The sequence below is a fragment of the Hippopotamus amphibius genome, chromosome 1 (assembly GCF_030028045.1).
Source record: "Hippopotamus amphibius kiboko isolate mHipAmp2 chromosome 1, mHipAmp2.hap2, whole genome shotgun sequence".
Lineage (NCBI taxonomy): Eukaryota > Metazoa > Chordata > Mammalia > Artiodactyla > Hippopotamidae > Hippopotamus > Hippopotamus amphibius.
In genome coordinates, this window is record NC_080186.1 from 197,299,725 (window position 1) to 197,325,926 (window position 26,202).

General features: G+C 37.3%; 1 protein-coding gene across 5 annotated transcripts in view; it reads left to right on the top strand.

Annotated features, from left to right (window-relative positions):
- The first annotated feature begins 932 nt into the window (after positions 1–932).
- Positions 933–26,202, top strand: part of CHD1 (chromodomain helicase DNA binding protein 1) — a 78,888-nt gene continuing 53,618 nt past the window's right edge. For 2 of the 5 annotated variants that reach the window (XM_057738474.1, XM_057738505.1), the window contains exons 1-2: positions 933–1,402; positions 3,839–4,038. In XM_057738474.1, the coding sequence (XP_057594457.1) occupies positions 3,986–4,038 (53 nt within the window). In that variant the 5' untranslated portion in view covers positions 933–1,402; positions 3,839–3,985. Of the gene's footprint in view, positions 1,403–1,550; positions 1,728–2,047; positions 2,064–3,838; positions 4,039–26,202 lie in introns of those variants that run through there. The other 3 variants (XM_057738516.1, XM_057738485.1, XM_057738495.1) reach the window with 3 other exon arrangements.

Consider the following 26,202-nt stretch of genomic DNA (forward strand, 5'->3'; position numbering starts at 1 on the left):
TAGATCTAAAGGGTTGTAACTGAGGCCCGCAGTTGCAGTTATGAAAGAAACCGTCAACTAAATTGCAGTATATTAACCTGAGACAGTTACCAACGTCTCTCGTGTTGCATTTTTGTAGCGATTCGACACCGCACCCTCCACCCCGCCCTCCACGCAGCGACCTAGAAAGGGTGTAAAAGTTTTTTTTTTTCCTGAACCGGGCATGGGCTACCCACAGATGAATCAAGGTGGGTCACAGGGTGTCAACGACTCGGTCTGTTTTCTCTCGCCCCCTCAGGTGCCCGGCTCGTACGGGACGTCAGGCCCCCAAGGGAGCCTTTGTCTCAGGTCGCCTAAGCGTAGGAGGCGGCGGGAGGTGACCACAGTTGCCCAACAGTTGGGTTCCCAGGCTGCCTGGTGTGACGCAGCACCCCCCTCCCCGCCCTCCAGACAGGCGCTCAAACCCGGCGCGGGGCCAAGGCGTGGGCGCTCGGACTCCACGTACGGCCCCGCCCCCTAGCCTTATCCAGCGCAGCCCTTCCGCGGCTCCCCAAGCCCCGTTATGGTCTTCAACGTTCCCCACCCCCCTGTTTCCCTAATTCCTTCTCAGGCTCTCGGTCGTGACGTCCTTACGCAACCGTCCCGAGTGACAGTGGCGTCCATACCCGCACGGAGCGAGCCTGCAGCTCCCATTTCCCGGAATTCAACTCCGGGCCACTAAGGCAGGGAGGCCGAGCAAGGATCAGCGGCCCACCGCGGTAGGAAGTGTCCGGCAGCCTCTGCGCGGCCCGCGTGCGCGTTCCCATCAGTGCGCGTGCGCGCACTCGCTCTCCGCCTCGCCACAGCACCAATCGCTTTCTTCCTACGCCCCACGGCTCCCCGACGTAGCCCGTCCCACCGTCTGCGCGCCAGCTGGTGGAGTTCGGCGTGCGCGCGCCCGCTCGCACGCCTCGCGCCCAGTAGGGAAGGGGAGTGAGCTGAGAAGCTTACGTCGCGCGGGAGGCGGAGGCGACGGCGACCTCGGTGGCGGCGGCGGCGGCGGCGGCTACGACGGAGACGGTTGCGCTCGCTTTCTCGGCGTCATGGCGGCTGCCGGGAGCCGATAAGCGGCGGGGGCGGGAGCGCGCGCGTGGCCGCTGTGAGGACTACGGCTCGTTACTTCTAGCTTTTGCTGTCCTCGCCTTTGGTGCTTCAGTAATGAATTGATTGTTGGATCCGCTCCTCAGGGGATCGCGCGTTGGAGGCGCGGGCCGGGGCTTCCCCTTCCCCTCCGCGTCCTTCCCCTTCCCCCTCACGGACTCCTGCTTATCCCGAAACGCCCGGAGCCCGAGGAGTCTCGGCGGCGGAGACCGCGGGCCAGGGCGCAGGGGAGGCCGCAGATCGAGTTGGCTCCCTCTGCCGCGCGAAGCCTGCACGCCCGCCGGTAAGAAAGGGGGCGGCGGGCGGGTCAGGATGTGGCGGGGAGGACGGGAGCTGGCCAGGGGGAGGGCGGGGGCGGCGCGGTGCCCGGGCGGCGGCCCAGCGGCCGAGCGCGGGGCATAGGCCGGGGCGCTCTGCGAGGGCCGGCGGCGGCGGCGGATGGGCTCGGGGCGCAGGGGGCGTGTGAGTGGCGAGCGCAGGCCGGCACCGCGGAGCGCATCCTCTCGCCGGACGGGCGTGCAGCTGGCGGTCGAGCCCGGGCCTCCTTGTAGTGGGGCCGGCCGGGCCGCAAGGGGAAAGCTGCGAGGCGCGAGCGGTGCGTTTGGCCGGTGCGTGGGTCCCGCCGCCACCCGGGCTCCCAACACGTGGGGAGCGGCGGGGAGGGGGAGGGGGCGGCGGCCCCGGCGAGCCCGGGAGGGCGCGGGGTGGGTCTGTAGGAAGTTTGAGGCGGGAAGGGAGACTTCGGGACCGGGACGGAGGCCCTGGGAGGGATGGGGGTGGGGGGGTTGGGGTGCGTCCGGTGGCAGGCTGATTGGAGCGAAGCTGCGATGGACGGAGGAGGGAGGAGGAAGGTTTCCAACCTCGTTTCGAATACCGCTTTGAAAACTTAGCAGGAGGAAAGCAACTGTTTAAAGACGGGGGCAAAGGAAAGGCGGTTTGAAGAGGTTGAACATTTAGGGGAGAATCGTTGTTAAGGCGCGTGAAAGGCAGGAGAGAGCTGCGGGCGCTTGGAGCTTCAGAAGTTAGGGTTGTAAGAAGGATTTCAGAAAGAGGATTTAACCCTGAGAAGGAAGATGAGGAAAAAGGAAGTTACAAAGTACAGAGAAAGCCATTTTGAGGGGCGAAAGGAAGGTGAAAAGGAAAGAACGAAGAGCGTGAACTTTCTCAATGAAGAGAGACTTTCGGGAAAGAGAGGCAGTTTGTTAGAGTACCTAGATTTTTAAGATCTAATTGTTTAATAGTAAAGCTCTTTGGTTAGTTGGAATTAATATTTAACACTAGGAATAAATGTTGCGTGAAATAAATTTTGGATAACAGTTGTTGCCAAGTCTACTGGACTGTTGTCTCTGGAGAATTAAAATCCCGATCTAGATGCAGAGTTTGCTGTGATTAAGTTGGCAGCAGCCTATTTCCCCCCTCTTTTTTGTAGAATGGAAATAATCGTAGGAGTAAATTCTCTTTGCTGAGGTCGGAGGACAGCTCTGCTCTCAGTCGTCTGTCTCGGTACTTTCTGGCTGGGGAAGGATCTGACGTCTCCTTCCCCCGCTTCTTCCTCTCCCTCCCCTGCCAGAGATCTCCTTTGTTTATTCGTGGATGGCTTGTAGGTGACTCTTCGAGTGTGCTGATATCTCGGAAGGTGGAAATGTTGTGTGTTGGTCCATGATTTCTGCCCCAAACCCCTTACTTAAAAAAATCGGTGTTTATTCTATTACCTTTTCCCCCCAGTGGAATCTCTGCACGTCCAAACTGGAGATGTACTGTATTATTTAAACTTAAAACTCTGCTGTCGGTTTGCCTGTGAAAGAACACATTTATTTTGACCTATACGTTTTTTTGGCTAAGATTATATGATATACTTTTACTCTCCTGTTCCGCGTGTGAGCATTTTCAAAACTTTTCCTCAATCTGGTATATGAAGTAATTAGTACTTGATTAAATATAACCTTTTTCCCCCTTACTTAATTTGTTTGACCAAGTATCTAATAAGAATCCATTTTCTATTCTTGGAATGTATGTATATATTATACACTGCCACTTTGCTTTAGTTTTTTGTCTATAATGTGTAGTATATAAACACACAGTTGCAATTGGCCTAAAAGTTCTATCACTCAAGTATTCTAATTTCTTCTGTCAAAAATAAGCAGTGGTGTGCTGAATTCTAGTAAGTAGTCAAGAATGTAGTTAATAGAAGCCTAGGTGTTTTGAGAAAAAGACCCCCTACCTCTTCCTTACCACCTGTAATCTAATTGGCCTAGATAGATTTGTATAAGTTCCAAATAGACTTATTTATATTTTTCTCTACAGGAAATTTTTTCATTATTTTTTTATAAATTGATTTATTGTATTTATTTATTTTATTTATTTATTGGCTGCATTGGGTCTTCATTGCTGTGCATGGGCTTTCTTTAGTTACAGCGAGTGGGGGGCTCCTCTCTTTGAGGGCTTCTCATTTTGGTGGCTTCTCTTGTTGCAGTGCAGGGGCTCTAGGTTGCGTGGGTTTCAGTAGTTGTGGCACGTGGGCTCAATAGCTGTGGTTCTTGGGCTCTAGGGCGCGGGCTCAGTAGTTGTGGTGCACTGGCTTAGTTGCTCCGCCCGCATGTGTGGACCAGGGTTTGAACCCGTGTCCGCTGCATTGGCAGATGGATTCTTAACCACTGAGCCACCACGGAAGTCCCTCTCACTTTCTTAATCTCTCTCTATATATATTTTTCTTTTTTAGGTGAGTCAAAAAGGGTCCCAGGAAACGTGTGAATGTTGAAGAAAATTCATCTGTGAATTTTTGATATTCAAAGAGGAGTCAGTATTTATATTCATCTTTTAAACTGGGAAGATTTATATTTTATTTTAAAACTTCTTGGTATTTACAATGAATGGACACAGTGATGAAGAAAGTGTTAGAAACAGTAGTGGAGAATCAAGGTAAGCACTTTATTATCAAGTATTTATTATGAAAATAATTGAAAACTTATCTGATTCTTTTTAGTTTTTCTAATAGGTGGCAGAGTTTTCAGATTCAGATTTACTCTTAGCTTTCCAAACAGTAAAAAGTTTCTAATAAATGAAGCTTTGTTGAAAATACAGATTTTAATTATTTTTTTCCATTGAGATACACAAAGAGAAATTTAAATATAGAAAGTTTGGGATACTTAAATCTCTTTGGAGGTTTATATTGTTTGGGTTAATAATTGAAACTAGAGCAAGTAAAAGAAGACATTTAAATTGATTTGATTGTTCCTGTACTCTCCAAATAAAGGCAATAAGAGTTTCTTTACTCATTTTTTTCTGCATTTTGTCTTCTATACCTGTACTGTCCAGTGTAGTAGTCATTAGCCACATGTGGCTATTTAAATTAATTAAAATTACAAAATATTCAAAATTCAGTGCTCAGTCATATTAGACACATTTCAAGTGCCAAATAGTCACATGTAGCTAATGGCTCCCGTGATGGTAGAGCAGAATAGAAAACATTTCTATTGCTGCAAAGGTTCTTTTGGACACTGCTGATCTGGACATTTCTTAAAGTATTGCTGCAACCCCTATTTCCCCCTATTTTTTCAAATTTGAGTTTTAATTGTATATGAATGAGTTAAGAGTTCTTACTTGGGCCATGTCTTTACAAAGAAGATATGATTTATGGGAGTAAGCCAAGTTAAGCTACTTTAATGTGTAAGAAACCTCTTCAGATACAAAGACTTTAAAATTCTTCTATAGCCCCCAAGTTTTAAGTTACTGGCCACATTAATAATGTAATCCATGTAGTTATATACGCTTGTCATATAGAGAGGTCAGGAATATGGACATTGGGGGTCAGACTGCCTCATTACTTACCCAGTTGTACTTGTTGCATGTGTGAATTACGGCAAATTTTTTAATCTCTGAGGCTTTGATTTTTGTACTTATAAAATGAGGATTATAGTATTATTTATCTTATTTAAAGTTGAGGATTGAATGAGATGCTTCATGTGAAGGTCTTAAAATAGTTCCTAATATAATGAGCACTCTGTTATTATAATTAGCATCATATTTTATATAACAGAATAATATGCAACTGAAACATTAGTTACAATGATGGAGAAATGTGAAGGACAAGGAACAGGAAAGTTTTGGCAGTTAGGAGGGCTTCAGGAAAATGTTGGATAGAAAATGAAGCAGTGGGATATGTATTTGACCTGAGGCTTGGAATTTTCTGGTTATGCTAGGTATACTTTATCAGTTTCATAGGCAGACCTTTTGGATAATAAGTACATCATAGGAAAAAAGGAGCAGTATGAAAAGCGGAATGATTTAGTAGAACAAGTATTGGTCTAGGAGTTACAAAACCTGAGTTGACCCTGTCTCTGCATTAACTAGTTCTCTGAATGATTTCTGAACTGTAATATAAGGAGAGTTGGATTAAATGATTTTGAAGTTTCATCCTACTACTTAATATACAAAGTATTTCACACCAGAGTTTAACTGAAGCACCAGAGTTGAGGGGCTAAACTAGAAGACCTTTGAATTTCAGCTTTGATTCAAATCTCTACAGGTATATTGACTGTAGTAAGTGAATAGGAGAGTCACATTGTCCACATTCTCTTGTTCATTAGTGAGCAATGAAATAGTTAATAGGTAGAAATATCTAGAGGAAATGCAGGAGCCTAACTATCCACGAAATAGGCAATAAGACTCTTAAGAGTAAATCTTCTCGTTGAGTATGTAGAGAGACCACATGCCGTTATATTTTGACCCCTTACCTGTTCTAATAATCTTTCATGTATTTTGCTGCTATAGGTAAAGCAAAGGGGGAGTTGTAAATCAAATTTGATATAGTAGCGATGAAAACAATTAAACCCAGTGAAGTCAGATTTACTTAAAGGAGTCTTTTACAATGCATACTCATTTTAAATAATTGCAAAGTATATACTCTAATTATTCTGAGTCATTATTTCTACCATATAGGTTTTATGTATTTCTGAGAATTATGGCTGTCAAGTTATCTAGCTCTTGCAACTGCCTTGGTGTTTATCTGAAGAAGGAAGACCTGCTTCTGTTTTCCTTTCATTTTCTTCCTTTCTGTTTTTATGCTGTCTTTTTCTTTTGCTCTGCTGTAGTTACTAAACCTTACCGTCCCCACACCAAAAGCTTTCATAACAGGCAGTACAGAGAAGGGAGATTGTGCCTAGTTAAAAGAGTGAAGAGGGGAACTTTATAGATAAAGGGATTTTCTTGCAAAGAAACAAAAGTTACCATAACTGTGAATATTAATATAGAGTGATGAGGGGAGAAACATGCTTGTTTTTAAATTGATGTATGTTGTAAAATTTGATTGTTATTGGCTGGAATTTTTACATGTATTTTTGCTTCAGATTTTCTTTTTTTTCCTGCGCAGAAACTTATGAAGTGAAGTAAAATTAAGCAAGAAAGTCTTTTGGCATTTTTAGTTGGTATAATTAGCTTTCTACTCAAAAGTTTTTTTTTTTTTTTTCTCTTTTTATGTGAAAACCTTTCCATAACCATTGACAGAAAGGAAGAACACACAGGAGAATGTCTCTTTGGCTATGTTATAACTGACAATTTTGAAACTTACTTACTAAGAAATGTGGGTCAGGATGCACCTGTACCTCAGTTTCAAGTTAGCACAAAGTTTATTATGTAACTGAAGTTAAGCTTTCTGAAGATACTGTTGGGAGATTTCAAAGCATCAATTCCCAGCTGTGTGGATTTGTATTTATTTGTAGTGACGTTTTTTCAAATCCTGTTTAGACATTTTTTATTTTAAAATTATCTTGAATGATGATTTGCTCCAGAAATAGATTTGTGGGTAAAGACCAGAAATACATAGTTGCATTTTGCTAATTTTTGTGTGATTAGTAAATACTTAATACTCAGAAGAATTTCTCAGCTTGCCTGTAGATTAAATTTTCAGTAATGTAAATTTGTCCATGTAAACTTGAGAATTTATTTTAATCACTTTAGTCTGTATAGTGTATGCTCAGGAAAAATTATTACAGAGTGAAGGAGATTTTGGTGCTGTGTTGTAATGGTCTTAACTACTTAGAATTGATCTAGAGCTGGAAATTTTTGAGTTATGTTGACCTGATTCTAAAAGAATTCTTTTCCTTGATATATTATAGCTTTTTATAGCATTAACAATGCTCGACTTAAATATACTTATAAACATGTTTAAATATATATGTGTGTAAATTTTGTATTTACGTAGAGGAACTCTTGCAATTAAATTTCCTTGGCTTATTGAAAATACTTTATGCTTCAAGAGTCTTTCAATCTCAACTTTTAAAGTATCTTGAGTAGTCAGTGAGTAGGAAATATGATTGTTGGAAATGTTCTAAATGAAAATCTCAGTTTTAGAAATTCAGAGTCCCTAAAAGCCTTTTTAAAGGCTTTGAGAAAAAAGCCAGATAGTCTAAGTGACCTGTTAAATTAAAGGAACACCAGGTCAAAGTTAATTTGAACACAGGGCTGCATATTTCACCATTTATCTGTTAGTGTCCCATTAAAGACCTCTATGGTGTACCATTTTTGGAAATATTGCTTTTATGTATACACATACCAGGAAGATTTCTTGCCATCAAAATCAGTTTCTTTTATTTATTTGTTTTTTTTTTATTTGGCTGCGTTGGGTCTTCTTGCTGCACACGGGCATTCTCTTATTGCACCAAGTGGAAGCTACTCTTTGTTGTGATGTGTGGGCTTCTCAGTGCAGTGGCTTCTCTTATTGTGGAGCACAGGCTTTACGCATGCGGGCTTCAGTAGTTGTGACCCTCGGGCTCAGTAGTTATGGCTCATGGGCTCTAGAGTGCAGACTCAGTAGTTGTGGTACACAGGCTTAGTTGCTCTGCAGCTTGTGTGATCATCCTGGACCAGGGATCGAACCCGCAGCCCTGCATTGACAGGCAGATTCTTAACCACTGCGCCACCAGGGAAGTCCCCAAATCAGTTTCTTTTAATAAATGAATTTGAACATTTTTTAAAGGCAATAAAATGGTATTTCCTGAGCTTACTTTGAAACTATCTGTTTTTTTATAAAGCGTCAATTTATTCTTAAATTTCCAAAGTTTGTCTGAAGAAGCATTTTAAGGAAGACAAGAAAATGTGAAATCACAAAGCCAGAATGGCTAGAAATCGAGTTAAAAAACCTGGTTTTTTAAATGAGCTGTAATGTCATTAATTGTAGAAAAGTATGACTGTTTTACATCTAATTTTTTTGTTGATCCCTATTTCTCTATTCAGTATGTACTTTCTTCATCTTGTCCTATTAGTTTTTTCTTTCCTCAGGTATGTTGTACGTGCTACTGAATCTCAGAGCACTTAAGATCATTTCTTTTGCTTTGAAAACTCAATAAACTGTTAAGCAGGAGCTTTGGTAATAGGTTACTCTCTTTCCCAACAGAATTCATGGAATTAAAATTTTCACAGAACTTCCTAAGTTTGTGGTTAATCTAGATTACTGTAATGTATTTAGACCAGTTTTTAATTGGTGAAGATATGAGAGTTGTATGTGATTTGACTTTTAAAGACATTACTTTTATCTTCATAGGCATAAGATAATGTGGGGGCAGATAGTAATGTGTAGTTGCCCTTTTTTAATACTGCTTAGATCATTGCTTTTTTAAGATATTGATGACTTGTGCGTTACAGCTGGTACAGTTCTGTGTTTAACAATATGAGTATTTGTGGTGAAGACATAAAGTTTGATGGAGAATACTTTTTTTTTGCATTTTTTATGAAAAATTTTAAAACATTACAGAAGTAGAAAAGTTATAGCTCCAGTTGTGGCACTTGGTCTAGCAGCATTGGCATCACCTGGGAGCTTGTTTGTAATGTTCAGCCTTGGGCCCCACCCCAGATCTACTGAATCAGAATCTTCTTTTCAACAAGATTCCCAAGTGATTTGTATTCATATTAAATTCATAAGCATATATACGATGCTGTTTGCATAGAGTCATTCACCACGTTGCTGCTTATTGTTATTGATGTTGTTACACATGCCTTTTATTTTCTGGAAACCCCCAGAGAACTGTGTCATACGCCATGCAAGCAAGAAGCTGGGTACATTTCATTTCTGTAGAAACAATAATAATGGCAACCAGTAATTATGGAGCTGTTACTCTGACTGAGCCATAGGGTACATGGTGCATTACATGAATTTATCGTAACTCATCCTTCCAAAATTCCTGTGATGTATGCAGTACTGTGATTCCCACTCTCCAGGAGGGAAACCAGATTTATAGCCATTTTAAAAGTCTTTAAAAAAAAATTAACTAAATTCCAGACTTTACTTGAATTTTATTGATTTTTCCATTAATGCCTTCTTTCTATTCCAGAATTCAGTCCTGGGTTCCATGTTGCATTTAATTGTTAACTCTCCCTGGTGTCCTCTGATCTGTGAGAGTTTCTAAGTCTTTAATTTCTTTAACAGTCTTGAGAAGTACTGGCCAGATAGCCTGTAGAACGTCCCCCAGTTTGGATTTGTCTGATTTTTTTTTTTCCCTTAGGATAAACCAAGGTTATCAGTTACCCATTGTTATTTATTTATTTATTTATTTAGGCTCAGTAGTTGCTGGTGCCCTAGGGTGTGTGGGCTCAGTAGTTGTGGTGCATGGGCTCCATGGCATGTGGGATCTTCCTGGACCAGGGGATGGGACCTGTGTCCCTTGCATTAGCAGGCTCATTCTTAACCACTCCACCACCAGGGGAGTCCCAGTTATCCATTTTTAGAAAGAGTATCACAGAGATGAAGTGCTCTACTGGTCACATCATGTGGTGAGCATAATATCCACTTGACAGTACTGATGACGTTAACCTTTACCACTTGACCAAGATAGTATTTGTCAGGTTTCTCCACTATAAAGTTACTGTTTTTCCCTTTCCATACTGTATTCTTTGGAAGTAAGTCACTAAGTCTAGCCCCACTCTCAAGGGATGTGATGAGTGGTGGGGTGGGTGGGAATTAAGTTCTGTCTCCTGCTAGGAGGGAGTACCTACATTATATTAAGTGGAATTCTTCTTAAAGAAGTAATTTCTCCCTCATTAATTCCGTCATTCACTTGTATATGGACTTATGTATATTTTATACTTTGGGTTATAATCCAATAAGTTAATTTTATTGCTCAAATTGTTTTAGCCTTGCCCATTGGGAATGCTTTCAAGTTGGCTTTTGTGTTCTTTTTTACACCCTCCCATTTTTTTACCCTAGAATCAACCATTTCTCCAAAGAGTCCTGGTTTCTTTTATTGGAGAAAAGGGTATTAGAAACCAAGATTTGGGTGCTGGGTTGCTACTCAGGTGTCATTGCTTATTGCCCATCTCAGTAGATAGAGCAGACGGAGCTAGGTTATGTTGATCTATGTGTTTATATATACTAAACCATGTGTATCTATAGTTGTTTCTATATCTGTCCATCTGTGTGCATATTAAGGTAAACATGAGTTAGTACTGTTGTCTCCAGCTCTAATTCTATACTATAGGATTCATCCTAACCTTTCTTGTACCTTCATAACTTCCATCTCTAATAGAGAGAAACTTGGCTCTCACCATCTGCCATCCACCATGTATGCACCCCAACCTCAGTATACAAGTAAAGTAGTTTCAGAATTTTTAGGCCATACTCCCAAAAGGAACAAATTTACCAAATAAAGTACAGTGTTTATGTACAGTGTACAGTTCCTATTGTATTTAACTGTATGGTTCCTAGTCAGAACACTGTTTTCCAGAGTTAGGTTAGCTTTCATTCCGCCTGTTCCCTTCAGTGTGGTTATGTCATAAATTTGTAATAAAGTTATATTCATTTATCAGTTTGCATTCCATGCTGGGATCCTCAGTCATAAGGGTTTATGTTTTAAACTTGCATATATTACATTTACTCTGTGATATACAGTTTTATGGGTTTCGACAAATGCCTAGAATCATTTATCCTCCACCCCAATACTGTACAGAATGATTCCTTGACCTTAAAAGTTGTGCTCTGTGTCCCAGATCTACTGAATCAGAATTTTTGTTTTAACAAGATTCCCAAGGAAATGTGTAGGCATATTAAATTTATACACATATGTATGAAGCTATTTACCTGGAGTCATTCAGTATCTTGCCATGTTTTGAAATTATAAATTAAGTTGAAGAAAGATTATTTTCACCTAGAGGTGATAATGAAATAGCCAGGTTTAAATACACAATCAAGTAAGTGACTCACTCATGGGGTCGTATCGGCACGTAAGTGAGGTGAAAGCAAATGGAATTGGGCAAATTACTGGAGTGAGGTAATGTGGTATATGGGAAGTTTTCGTGGAGCTTTTAGACTTTTGTAATCTTAATGATCAGAAATGATGTGATTTGGAAAGAAAAAAAGAACAAATGGTGTATATTGAGAAACGTGATGCAGAGGAAGGTTTTGCAGGGATCATAGCTCCCCAATAAAGTACAAGTTCCCTAGTACAGAGAATGCATTGGACATCTTAGCTTTGCAGTTCTTTACCCTAAGGTTTGTTTAGTGTCATACTGAAGTTTTTGTATGGTTTAGTCCCAGGTGAAGAAGATGGGGAAAAGGAAGCATAGCTGAATAAACACTATATATGTTAAGAGATACCCATAGGGGAGTATATTGGCTATGTGAATAGACTGGTTAGATCCACTGGTTTCAGAGAGAAAGACTCCAGGAATCTCTTGTACCAGAATCAAGTCCTTATGTATTAATGACTGAGAAAATTGCTGTTTATAATTAGGAGTATATTATCTGTCAGTATGATATGAGGTGACTGCTTAGAAGTCAACTTTAAATAAATGTTAAATTGAATTTGAAAGTTCTTTGGTGTGGATAGATTGAGATCTCAGTTATTGAGGTTAAAATACAGAGACACACAAAGTTCTGGCTCAGCAACACTGGTTTATGGGATCCATTGTCTACAGTATCTATCAGAGCTAAGGCATGAAGCACAGAGATAGTGGGGAGCTCGTCTCTTAATGAAAACCATTCCCATTAGCTATTTCACATCTCTCCTGTTACTGCTTTTAGAAATACAGTTCTCTGTCCTCAGATAGTTATTTAATTTAGATGATTGAGCAACTGCTATGTGATGGATACCATAAGATGCTAAAATTTGAGATTCTTCTCTAAAGCTTAAAATCAAGAAAGAGAGAGACCTAAGCCTTAAATGTTTGAGTATCAGGTGGGTATGGTAAGTACAGAGAGATACAGTCTGCAGCAGTTCAAAGGTAGGAGACAGGGAAGTTTGATCATAAGATAAATGGTTAATGTCTATATCAAGCCCAATATCAGAATGAAGTTTTGTGGGGTTTTTGGTTTTGAGAGATCATTTAAAACCCTGGTAGAATTAAATTTTATGCATATTAAAAGTCCTTGTAATGTGGCTTTTATGGTGGTGAGGTGTTTTGACAGGCTTAGGCAAAAAGCAAAGAAGAATTTTGTATACCCAGGAAAAATGAGGTTAGAAGGCAAAACATTATGCTAAAAGTTTTAATGTAAAGAAATGGGGCCATTGGATAAGAGTGAAGTTGGTCTTAATTCCCTCAAAAAAGGCTGTTTTTGTTTTTATGCTTGAGGTAGATTATAATATGATGATTGCTATCTTATGCAAATACTACAGTATTTCCAGTTCTAAATTTCTAAATCCTGAATTACATTAATAAAAGGAAGAAGTTTGATCTGAAAGGAAATTTTATAAGAATTACAATTAGGGGTAGATGAGAACTGAAAATGTAAATAATCTCCTTATTCCAGTTTTAGCATGTATTTTATACCAAAAGATTGACCTAGTGTGCTGTAGTTTATCTCAGTCATACTGTACTACATTGATCATTTCACTTCTTCTTTAACTGATTCACAGTAGATGGAGGTTCTTATGTGCAGCACACTCTCATGGATATATGCAGACTGATGAAATACCAAATTGTAAATAATTTTGTTAGAAAGTAAAGTATATAATGCTGGGAACTTTGTTTTCTCGCAGAAGTATTCATTAAAGTAATTTAAAAGCATATAAATATTTTAAAAACCTTTTTAAAAAGGCAAATTAATCAAGTGATTAATCTTTTAAAAACTGAACTTTTAAATGTAGACATTTATTCTTTGTGCTAATTTTAAAATTGTGGATAATTTCATATGCAAAAGTATGACAGTAGTAAAGTGAACCCTCATGTACACATCATCTCTAGCTTCATATTTCATCTCATGGTCAATCTACTTTAATCTGTAAATCCTACTTACTAGTCCTCCCCTCAAGTACTTTGTGGATTGTTTTGAAACATTATGTAGTTTCTTAATGTGTTAGACTTCCGCATGATAGGGAATATAATGGGGAAAAATATAAACATCATTAAGTTTTGTCTACTTGTTATAAATAATAGAATTAGAGGGTTATTATATCATTAATATTATAACAAATTTCATATGTGTTTTATGAAACTTGTTTAGTGGCTTTGAAGTGTATGTATACATAGTCCTTATTTCTTATCTGATTCCCCGAATGGTCATTAGAGAAACTTTTGAGTTTACTGTCTTTACCTCAATTTCAGCATGCCTAAACCCAAAGTCATCCTTGAAATTAGTCATACTAAATGTTACCTTTCTTAGCATCTATTTCTAGCAGTTTTATTCTCATTTATTGTTAGAGACTTTAAGAATAATACTATACTTTAAGAAGAGTTTACTTTATGATAGAATTTTGTGTTAGATTGGTAATTTAGAATGCTAAAAGGAGTTGTTCTGTTTGCTCTTTAGCTCCTGACAGAGGCACTAACTGGTTTTCAGATTCATGAGGATGAATACTTTCCAGACTTTCTCAAATCTTTGATAATTATTTTACGGCCTGTAGTAAAAGATAGGGAGGATAACAAATTTTAATACAATGTAGTTTTATAGAATTTAAAGTTGGTCTGATCTTAGTCATTATCTAGCTGAACCCTTCTTATTTTCTAAATGACTTCTAGGCTAATATATTTTAAGTAGTGAGTTGCAGTACCTTAGAGGATCATAGTTGGATTTTTTTTTAAATGAAAGAGAATAATGTAAACTAACAGTGTTCCTTTTGTAGAGTATTATTTTATCAAACTTTTGTTATGTTACATGTGTACATCTGTGTACTGCACCATGATATAAAATGTATGTATTATATGTCATGATCCAAAAAGTTTGAAAGCCATTGCCTTTGACCACTAATTTGGTTTTTGTTGCTGTTGGTTTTTTAAATTGTAAGTACTCAATACCTGCTAATTTCCATTATTGTTTCTCTAGGCCGGTTGAAGTGGTTAATGGTCTATAAAAATAACTAAAGGCCCCAGCTTAATGAATTTCAAGATGTATTTAGAAGAGAGATACATGTATAAGCATAATTTGTAATATTGTGAAGGAATTATTAGTAACATTTGAGTAAAATATTGTGAATACATGGACTGGAACAATGACTTGTCCCTAGAGAAATTGGAGAAGGTTACATGAAGGATAAGATATTTTTGAATAATCTTAAAGAGTGAGAAATTTTATCAGTTGGTTCAGAAGGAAGTTTTTTCTAGAGGGGAAGTGCGGGGAATACAGCAATACCCAGCTCTAAAATTACTCCCTCCGTGAAGCCTAGCCCCTAATTTCATTTGTCCTACCTCCAGTTCCTCAATCAGGAATCGATCCATCCTTATGTCTTTTTTTCCCCTTTTTTTTTTAACATCATCCTTTTATCTTTGATTCTTACAAGTTTTACTTTTTCCATGGCGTTTTGTCTCTACTAGAAACTCTTGCTCAGCACTTGTTAGTTGAGGAGATGAGCAAATGAATTCAAATTATGTATGTATGAAACTTATTTCAGGTGTTTATTGCAAAAACATTATTATAGCATATCAGTTAGAGAACCAGTTAAGGTGCCATGTATGCTAGAGTTCTCAACCACAGGTTCTCAAAAATTGTTACTTCTTTTTCATTATGAGGTATGTGAGCTCTACCCCTTGAGGATATCCAGGTACTCTGGCTGGTGGAACAGCTTTGTTATCTGTAACATATGGCTTCTATTGCTCCAGCGGTTGCCATCTTCAGCCAACAGGAAGAAAATGGGAAGGGGGAGGATTTAAGGCAAGCCATTTAATGTTTACGGCTAAGGTGTAGAAATTTCACATCACTTCTAGCCATAAGCCATCTGCCAAAACCTGTTTACAGCCCACACCTAGCTGAAAGAGATACTGGGAAATCTAATTTTTAACTGGGTGGGCATGTGCTGTTGAAAACTGGAATGCCAGTTACAGAATACCAAAGGGCAAGCACAGTAGATACTGGGTGAGTGAGGAGGGGCAGGTATACAACATACATATGGTACAACATAAAGGGATATTAAATCACTCATATCATCCTAAGAAATCAGTGGCTTTCATTTTGCTGAGTTTTCTTTCAATTCTTCATAATATTAGTAGTATTTTCTTCACTTAGCCTTCTCTGAACCTCAGTTTATTTGTTTATTATATGAAACTGAAAGGATTAGACAAGAACCCAGTGTTTGGCACATAGCACCAGTTAGTAATCACTATGTCTTCTGTTTTTTTATTAGTTTATTTTGAAAATGTTAGTATTTCTACAGGTTTTATTCATAGACATTTTATCTATTTATAATTGTGACAGTCCAAAGAATACCTAAAGCAAATTTTGAGGTAATGGTTCTGATCTTGAACTCAGGAAAAAAAAAAAATGTGTTTTTATTCTAATAGCTATTAATACTGAACTCCTAGCATATATCAGATATGTTTTACATTTTTTTAAATCTTTACAGTAATCCTTAAATATGTTTATTATTTCCCAGTGGTAGAAACCTGAGGCTTATCTATTGGGTGTACATATATAAATATGATGAGACAAAAGGGCTAATAGAAAATCAGTCAGTTGGATTTCAGAACACCATCAAGTTAGTCCCGAAATACCCCATAAATGTCTGTCAAAAAATTCTTTCAAAAACTCCCTCAAAAAAGTCCTTTTGAATGGTATTGACAATTAAGCAGTAGTTAAGGGGGAAGGGAGCAAGGCATAAAGTGAGAATTTAGTGCAGTATGCTTGTTGTTTAGAATAGTAGATACAGTTCTTTGATTGTAAATACAGTTCTATTTATTGTAATTTAATAATTACTGTAATTGTCAGGCACACAGTCTGGTATTATATCTTTGTAAAATCAGTTTACCTTTTAACAGTGTATCCTATAACTTCTCTTCCCCTCCTCCCCAGAGTTTAATTCATCTAAATTCTACCAGTTAGAAAAAAAAAAAAAAAAGGAAAGAAAACATACAGAAATGGGATATATTAGAAAGAAAATCTTCGTATATTAGGAAGGAAAGAAGTAAACAAATGGATACATTATTAAAATGAAATCATCAATCTAAGCCTTTGATACAGGTAGTCTAATTTACATATGATGTTTAAATACACAGTCTTTTTCTCTTTGTTAGTGCTACTGTTTTGAGATGTTCTTTTCATTCCTCCTCAGTACTTCTACATCCAGTTCCATATTACTTTCTTTTGACTTTTCAGTCTATTCCAAGATTTATCAGGGCCAGTTTCTTCTGTTGGTGATATGGTGTTAAGGAGAGCAGTTGTCCATTGCTCCTTTCTTAGAAGGTTATTATTTTATTCATTCTTCCTTTATGTTCCATTGCAGACTACTTTCCAATTCCTGTGATAAAAAAAAGCATATTTTTCCTTGTAACATAGAAGAATATTTTATTCACTTGCGAATACATCATTGTCAAGTACCCAATATAGGTATTAGTGTTTTCTTTAGGTCAAAAGAAAAGACTGATAAGAGTGGAAAGTTGAGTGTAGAGAAAGGAGGTGTTGCTATTCTGTCCTTGGCTGGGCTGAGCTAACAATAGACTTTCACTCTGAAGTACTTCCTACCCACAAACGCATGAAAATACTAAATATTATAGAGCAAAGGAAAAAAAAGTAGATGTGCGGCTGAACTTTAGAGAAAACTTTGATGTGTCAGGAACAGAAGGGAACTCAAAAGTCAGAGCAGTAAGCTCTGAGCAAACATGGCAACACAGGATATTTGGAAGGATACAGGCCCTCTGGACAGAATGCTGGGATTGGGATTGGAACTTAGTATTTGACTACAGAATTAAGTCTCCTTAAAGATGGGACCTTAGAAGGGTTGTCTTCTCTGAAAACAATCTATAAAAATGCCCTATATGTGCCTTCAAGGACATTTGTTTGTTGTGAGGATAAAATGGAATTCAGTACCAAAATATTTTGAAAGATATAAAGAGATATTAAAAAAATTTGTCTTAATTGGAGTATAAATGAGAAAAGGAGCCATAAGGGCCAAACAGATAACATAAATGAATGAAGCTGTCAGGGTGTAAGACATTTGTTTAGGGAGGCGACTGGTGAATTGGATGTCCTATCCTTCATTGAAAGGAACCAGTGCTACTGAGATATAGACAGTTGTGACCACATGGGAAGTGTCCCTCGTGTTTTCACATGGTCTGATTCTTCCAAAAGAAAAGAAGAAAAGTTTCTTCTTAAAATTTTCCCCAAAAAACAATTAAAAAAATTTTTAATTTATTTATTTGGCTGCATTGGGTCTTAGTTGCAGCACAGGCTCTTCACTGCAGTGCGCAGGTTCTCTGGTTGTGGCGGGTAGGCTCTAGAGCGCGTGGGCTTAGTTGCCCCGAGGCATGTGGGATAGAACCTGTGTACCCTGCATTGGAAGGCAGATTCTTAACCACTGGACCACCAAGGAAGTGCCCGCCCGCAAACAATTTTAAATTAGATGACTTGGAGGAAGAAAAAACCCAGAAGAGGAAAGTAGAGGCAGAGAAACCAGGAATAAGAACAATAAAATTTCTGTGGAAGACTTAGGCTTATGATGTCTTTGAATAAAAGGTAATGAGGAAGTAGTATTAACCATTTATTAATTCACAAATATATTTTCAGAATATGTCAGGTAGAGTGCAAGAAAGTGGGGATACAGTTAAGTAAAACACCCCTATGTTCGTGCTAGCTTATGTTAATAATGCACTAAATGCCAAATACCATGCTAGATGTCTAATGTAGTCTGGGGAAGGAGGTCTAGAACCAGGGAAGAAGGTGGGATGAGGATTAACAAGTTTTCCAGGTAGGGAGAACTGCTTTATACCATGGCTGTGAGGTGAGAAAGCATGGCAAATTCAAGGGCTAAAGGAAGCTAGTGAGACTAGGGTGCAGAATAGAGATATTTAAGGTAAATTGGAGACGTAGGCAGAGATCAGATTTTAGTCATTTTATCCCAAGAACAAAGGTGAGCCATTAAAACCCCTCAAGGTGCTGGCTTCACCAAAGGCTATGAGATGGGGCCAAGGCATATATATATAATTGAAAAATTGGAGAGGGATGGTAATCTTGATGTTAGTTAGAGTTTGAAAAGCATTTCTCAAAGCTAATCCATAGTTACAGAATCATAACATTTTAGTTATGTGGAACTCTTGAGGAAGTAAACCATTGACGATAGCTGCACTAAAGCTCCTAAAAACTTAGCTTGAGAAAACAGTTTAAAAATGGGTTTAATGTCTTATTGAACAGAATATTAATTTTTTTGTGGTCACTCATATTATTAAGAACATTGACTTATAACCTTGGGAATACTGGAAAAGGATATTGGCTTTTGTACTAAAAGAACCTATGCAGATGTGAATTTTGAGCACTTTTCCTGCTGTCAGACAGCTGGAAATTTTGAAGGCAAATCAGAAGGGCCAAAAAAGAGAGCATCTCCTTGCTGAGTCAGCCTGTTTGAGTAGCCTTCTGGGAAGTACAACCCAACATTTCTGCTTATGTCTCATTTGTCAGAACTTCTAGCTAATAGCCATACTCAGCTGCAAGGAGTTTGTGCTGTACACATTTTTTATACTGGGTAGACCGTAACATCGGGATTTCTGTTACTAAGGCAAAGAAGATACGCTGAGTTCGGTGACTAGCAGTTTCTGAGGCAGTTTCTTTAATTTCCCTTCCTTAGTATTTTTACCTTTTTATATCTCTTAAGGAAAAGCTTTCTGCAGTTCTTATATTTCTAAGTGTTCAGCTTGGCCATTTTATTGATTGAATATTAGATACTTTTCTTTTTCACACCATGCAGTGTTTACTTAGTCTGTTTCATATGCATTTGACTTCTGCAGCTTTAAAATGTCCTCATCTTTGTACCTTTTGCTACTTGAATATGAGATTTTGCAATATTGAATATTAGTGACAAAAGCTTGTGGTATTGGAAAAAATTATTTTTGTTTATTAATGTTTTAATTTTGAATTAATTTCAAATTACAGAGAAGTTGCAAGAATAATACCAAGAACTTCCTGTATATACTTTCTGCCCAGATGCACTGATTTTTAGCTTTTTGCCACATTTCCCTTTTATTCTCTCTCTTTATACATATATGTTTATATACATGGTATATATGTAATATGTATTTATTTTTCCTGAATAATTTGAGAGTAGGTTGTAAGAATCATATCCATTTATGCAATATATGTATATTTTTAAGAACCAAGGAATTCCCTTACATAAGCCTCATATAGTTATTAAATTCAGGAAAATTTACTGTAATATAATACTTTAATCTGTAGTCTGTATCCCAGTTTGGTCAGTCATCCCAGTCATCTTTCAGTACAGGGTTCAGTCTAAAATTGGATTTGGTTGTCATGTCTCTTTAATCTCCTTTAATCTGTAACAGTCCCTCTTTCTTTGTCTTTCATGATATTAGCATTTTGAAGGCTATAGGCTGGTTATTTTATAGAATGTATTTCTCAATTTAGATTTGTCTTATGTTTACTTATGATTTGATCCAATTTATGCATCCCCTACACTCTGCATCCCCTGGCTGGAGGACTGTGTGAGTGATGATATGTCTTTCACAAAAGTATCAAATCTCAAATCTGGAGGCTCATAATGTCTGTCTGTCCCTATTGGTGATACTAGTTTTGATCACCAGGACAGGGTGATATCTGGTTTTTCCACTGTAGTTTCTTAATTTATCCATTAATACAGCTGATAAGCAATTTGTGAGAAGATACTTTGAGACCGTGTAAATATCTTACTCAAACTCTCCCCCTAGATTTAGCATCTTTTGATGCTTTTTGCCTGAACCAGTGTTTTCTATGATGATTGCAAAATGGTAATTTTCTAACACTACCACCCTATCCACATTTACCAGTTGGCATTCAGAATTCTATCAGCCCTTCCCTGTCATCTGTGTGTCTGTCTACTTGCCTACCTATCATCAGCATGGACTTGAGGATTCCTGTTTTACTAGGTGAAAATCCTTTACTATCTGATTTGCTGCTCAAATCAGATTTAGCCAATGGAAGCCCCTTCAAGTTGGCTCCTATATCCTGGTGTTTTGTTGTTGTTGTTGTTGTTAATTTTTTTTTCCTTCAGTATTTTGCTTTTTGGCACAGCATGCTTGTTTAGGTTCCTCTGGTACCTTCCCTGTCCCAGCCTTAGAATCTGCCAATTCCTCAAAGGACTTCTAGTTTACTTAAGTGTGGATTCCTATTTAGTAATCACGGTCTGGGTGCTAGGTGATTATAAATTTAAAACTTCAAAGGGGATATATTTACATTGGTTGATAAATAGGGAATAAGAAGATACACTGCCATAAATACAAAGAGATACATGCAGAGGGTTTTTTTTTGTATCATTTGTGGTATCAAAAGACTGTTTCATCTTGAGGAACAGGTTGAAGCTATGATGTATCTAAAAGGGGAAGAGATCTCTACACTGCTGTGGAATGATCTCCAGGATACAATGTGTGTATACTATGACACATTTATATAAAGTTGTAAATATGTTAATTCTGAAAGGGGAATGTAAATATACTCCTATTCATAATCTGCTTATATTGAAAAAGGGAAAATGAGTAAAAAACTTAAAAAAGTAATTACTGTAGGGGGAGACAGGTCATGGTGTAGAGGAGACAAGGAAAGAAGCTGGATTTTGATGATAATTTTGTAGCTCTCAGGTTGGAGCCAAGTAAATAATAAGACAACATTAAATCAAAGTGAATAAAAAGCAGTTCCTAAAAATGAAAAAAAAAAAAAAAAAGATCCTAATTAATCCAAACTAGTAACCATGTAGAAATAAACTATTTTAGTTGGCTTCAAAGCAAAAATTTGATAGTAGGGGGTGAGTACTCCTGAAGGCCAAAAAAAAAAAAAATTGAGAAGTCTTAATTCTTAGTCATCATGTAATAATGTTATTGCTATTTTGAAACTGTTATGTATATTCTAAGATAAAGCAAATAAGTAATTTTATTAGTCATTTGGAACCAAAAAACCTAACCCAAGTGATGGTATAAATATAAAATTAAAGAAGCAAAAAAACTGCAAATTTGAATTGGAAATACTAATATAAACCCTTAATGCATTGTCTCTAAAAATACACATATCCTAGCTCATTTTATTAAAAACAAGTCTTAAAAACAATGACCAATCCAGTAGTAATAGGCTCACCTAGTACTCAGATTGCAATTTAATTTCCAACTTAAACAGAAGTAGGGCTTTTTGATGAAATGCCTGAGTTACAGTCTGAGGCAAGAAGTATACAAGATGAGCCTGGTTCATCTTGTTAGACCAAAAAGTGAGGAAACTATCAAAGCCGACTTGAGGTCTTGTGAAAGGATTCAGGAAGTAACAAAGGGTTTCCTTTTCACTAAAGAGGGGACAATTTGGGCATTAACAATGATAATGGATTGTTAAAACTCATCAAATAATTTCAATTCCATGAGTGCATAATGAGACTTAGAAAATTACTGGTCTACTTACTTTGAAAGGTTGCTAGCAATTTAACTCATTTTGAAAGCTGGAAAAGAAGGAAAATAAAGTGCATTTCCTGTATGAACTGTGCCTCAAAGTTAACAAATGTGATGAGGGAAATTTCCTCATTCTATAGAAGTATTCCACCTACTAGTGAAGAAATGATATGGGGGTAAATAAAGAATGATATATCACCATTTCACTGCCTCTAAATAAGTAGTGGATGAACCCCATGTAGAGCTTACGAGGAACTGTATTGTGGAAGGATAAGGCTGAAAATAACCTCAACACACAGATCAAACAACCTCACACACAAAGAGACAACCAAACTTTTTTTTTCTAATAGAAGTCCACAGCAACTCTTAAAACACAGTCTTGCCAGGAAAAACTGAATTTAAATCTGAGCTTCTAGATCTAACAGTTCACAAGAAATACAAGGGACAGAAAAATCTGTCATAATACCACAGAGGTGCAGTCAGTAAAATCTGGAAAGCAGGAAAGGTCTGCAGGAAAAACTGCCTCATTTATTCCACAAAATAAATTGCAAGGGAAAAAAACGAGGGAGAGGAAGTTCAGGTTAATGAAAGAGACTTAAGAAATATGTGATTCAGTTGCAGTGTATGAACTGTGCTTGGATTTCCATTCAATCAGTGAAGGAACAAAATCAACTAAAGAGAAACTAAACTGGATATTTAATATTATTTACTAATAATTTTATATTTAACATCAAGGAATAAGTGATTGTTTAAAAATATGATACTAGTTTTGTGGATGTTTAAAAATAGTGAGGTTTTTTTGTTTTTTTTACATGAGTGTTAAAGTATTTATGGATGAAATTTTAACATGTTTGAGATTGTGTGTTTGTGGGAAGCTGTATTATTTGAAACAAGATGGGTATGAGTTGTTAATTTTGAATCTGGTTGATAGATAAATGGTTATTCATTATATTGCTCTCGTTTATATTGAAATTGAGCATAAAAACAAGCTTGAAAAGAAATTTTAATTTGAATTGCTATTTTATGTTTTAGATGTTGTATTTCTATTTAATTTACCCTAAGAAAACTATAATTTTATCAAAGTACCCATAAACATGATGGTGTGTTTTCTTTTGTAAATTGAGAAAGATGAGGAAAAGAATTCAGTGTTTTTAATTATCTACCACCTTATTACTGTTGGGCTGGTGAGATTTAATATAATTAATAAGGATAAAAAAATGATAACTCTTAAGTGGTATACGGATACTTACATTGTATTAAAAAATCAGTGGAATTGGTTACTACCTAAATAAATAAAATGTTACTTGGATCTTAGAAATATTTTTTATAGTGAGACTATTTGTGAATTTTATATAAGATGTTTCCACATGTATCTTTGATTTGTTTGCTTATATATACATCCATCCTCCCACCAGACGCATAGTGAGCCCTTCATTTAGTGCTTAGCATACAAAGAACAAATACAAATTCCAGCACTCTAGGAACGTATGGTAGGATACCAAAAAACAAAAAGAAAACAGAAAACTACAGTGATTATTACATAGGGTGCATATAGCCAAGATAGTTATAGGTACAGGATGTTGTGGGAATGCTGAGGCAAGTATTTCTGATTTAATGCTGGGTTGATTTAATGTTGGAGTCAGAAGAGATTTGTTGAATAAGTACGCATGAAGCGAGGCTCAAGTAGAAATTATACAGTGGGGAAAAAAAAGAGACGTAAATGTGCAAAAAGCAGGAAGTGGAAAGAGAAACTCGCTCTCAGAGAATTACAAGTAGTTTGCCATCACTAAAACTAAGGGTTTAAGTGGGAAAGTGGCTGGAGATAGGTTGGCAGTGACAAATTCCTGCACCTTATAGGTGTTTGACCTTTGTTACAGAAACACTGAAGACTTAACCAAGTTTGACCACGTTTGATTTTTATTCTAGAAAGAGCATATGCAGCGGTGGGCTGAAATAGAATTACTTCATTAGGGAGAGAGAGGCTTTTCACCTGTTTTCGCTCAGAATTTTATGTCTGAATAAGGATTTTTTTCCCCTTTCTGAACCTTTGTATATTTTTTCTCTCAGTTGTTAGGATTTCCTTTTTAAATAAATTATGTAAAACATTTACATGGTTCAGAAACTGACAACTGATTTCAATCCTTGTTCCCTCTTTCTTACCTCCCCTCCCTTTGTAAGTAACCATTTTTAACTTAACTGTTGTTTTATGCTGTCATTGCTTTTTTCAAAAGCGTAAGCAAGTATGTGTAAACATTTTCCCCTTCATATACATAGGAAGCATACTATAAATGTTTTGTATCTTGCTCTTTTTAGCTAACTATATTCTGTAGTTCATTCTGTGGTGGTATATAAGACATTCCTTACTAATTCTTTGTATGTTCTTAACCCTGCTTTGAACAGCTAAATAAAATAGATACTTTATACTTTTAATACCTAAGGTGAAGACATTCTAATAATAAACCTATGCCTTTAGAGTAGTCTAGGCTCAGGTTGTTTGCTTTTATCTCCAGCCAGAACTACTTTTGGGTAGAGAGTATGAAAGGAAGATTCCTACATTCACTTACGAATTTTGGTTTATTAAACAAGGAATTTTGACTAGCTATTTAATGACTAATCAAGATAGTTGAGAATATAGGCTCACAGTAGCTCCCAAATTCAATCATCCATCCATTTACTTTTCAAGTATTTACTGAGTGCCCTCCTGTATAAGGTACTCTGGGAAAAATAAACAGTACCCTCAAGAAGCTTATAAGCAATTAAAATGCTACCCCTTCTGGTTAGTTCTTCTTTGCTAAAGGATTAGTTCATCTTCACTTTCTTCGGAATGTTCCCCGATTACTGTACCTGACTTGCTTGTATCTTCCTTGCTCCCCATATCCCTAGATCAGTTATCTTAAATATAGCCCAGAGTGATATTTATTGGTTGACATGACTGTCTCTCCATAGCAGGTTAGAAGTTCTCTTAATGGTAAGGGCTCTGTCTCAGCTTAGTCTTCCCAGTGCCTAACAATTGATAGTTCTCAGTAAAGTTTATTGAATAAATGAAAAATGTCTCATTTACATTAAAGTGGGTTAAAGGTAAAATAAAACTGTGTCAAGAAAAATATATTCTCTGATATTCTTGTTGAAATTTCAGGGGTTCCAAGTAAAATGCAGCATGGTAAATTTTGTTTTTGTTTTTTAATTAAAAGGCACTATGCTGTGCTCTTGAACCACGTATCTGTATCTAGAGTGTAGAAATTGTGGCAGAAATGATCTTGATATCATAGCCTTTAAGAGGCAACTTTTTGTTTACTGTTTCTATGAAGAAAAACATATATTCCACTAGATTCCTAGATTTTAAAAATAAGTGTGTTTGTTCACACTTTCAGCATTTTAATTTGTATCTAACTTTTGGAGTCAGAACTCTTCTTGAAAACTTTTATGTCTGTGTTGCCATGTAGAAACTAACTCCTTGCTCTCAAAAAGGAGAAATTACTTTTAGAAAGGGATTACTTTTTGATATTGAGGTGTTTTTTAGAGTAATACCACCATCTGGTGGTATTTCTGAAAATTACAGCAAGAGAACATGAAGCTTGAGTTCCGCTGTGTGTGTGTGTGTGTGTGTGTGTGTGTGTGTGTGTGTGTGTGTGTGTGTGTGTGTGTGTGTGTGTGTGTGTGTGTGTGTGTGTGTGTGTGTGTTACATTACCTATTGTTTCTCATAAAACCAGATGAAATTACATCAAAAGCTGAGTCTACCATGTATTTCAAAAATTTAATGCCCTGGCTTTCAGCAATTCAAATGTAAACACCAAGTGAACAAATGGCCTTTTGGATAATAGTAATTTACACTATTAATTATTTAGTACAGACCATTTTTAGACAACTTTGGACTGAAAATAAGTACTGGAGAATGAGTTTCTCACTGAACTATTAATTGCTTTCAAATGTGTGTGTATAGAGGCTAGGAAAGATGATGAGAATTTGCTATTTCATATTTATTACTAAGGAACTGTAAAAGTCTAATTTTCTTAGAGAAGCAATTATTTTTTAGTAAACTGTATTTTATCATAGCTTAGTTGTAATAAATTAATTCCCCTGAGATGACAGACATAAAATGTAAACTTGAAAACAAGTTGAAGCCACAAATTAATTTGTTTTCTACCTTTTACTATGAGAATTTTTAACACATTTAAACTTTTCTTCACGCAGTTCCTTCTTTATGTTTACTACATCATGTAGCCTTTTAAGGATAGGGACTGTGGCTTAAACTTGCTGTTTTCCCAAGTTTCCAGCCCAGGATTCTGTACTTGTTAGGTTTTGTTCATTATCTTGGAGGAAGATTG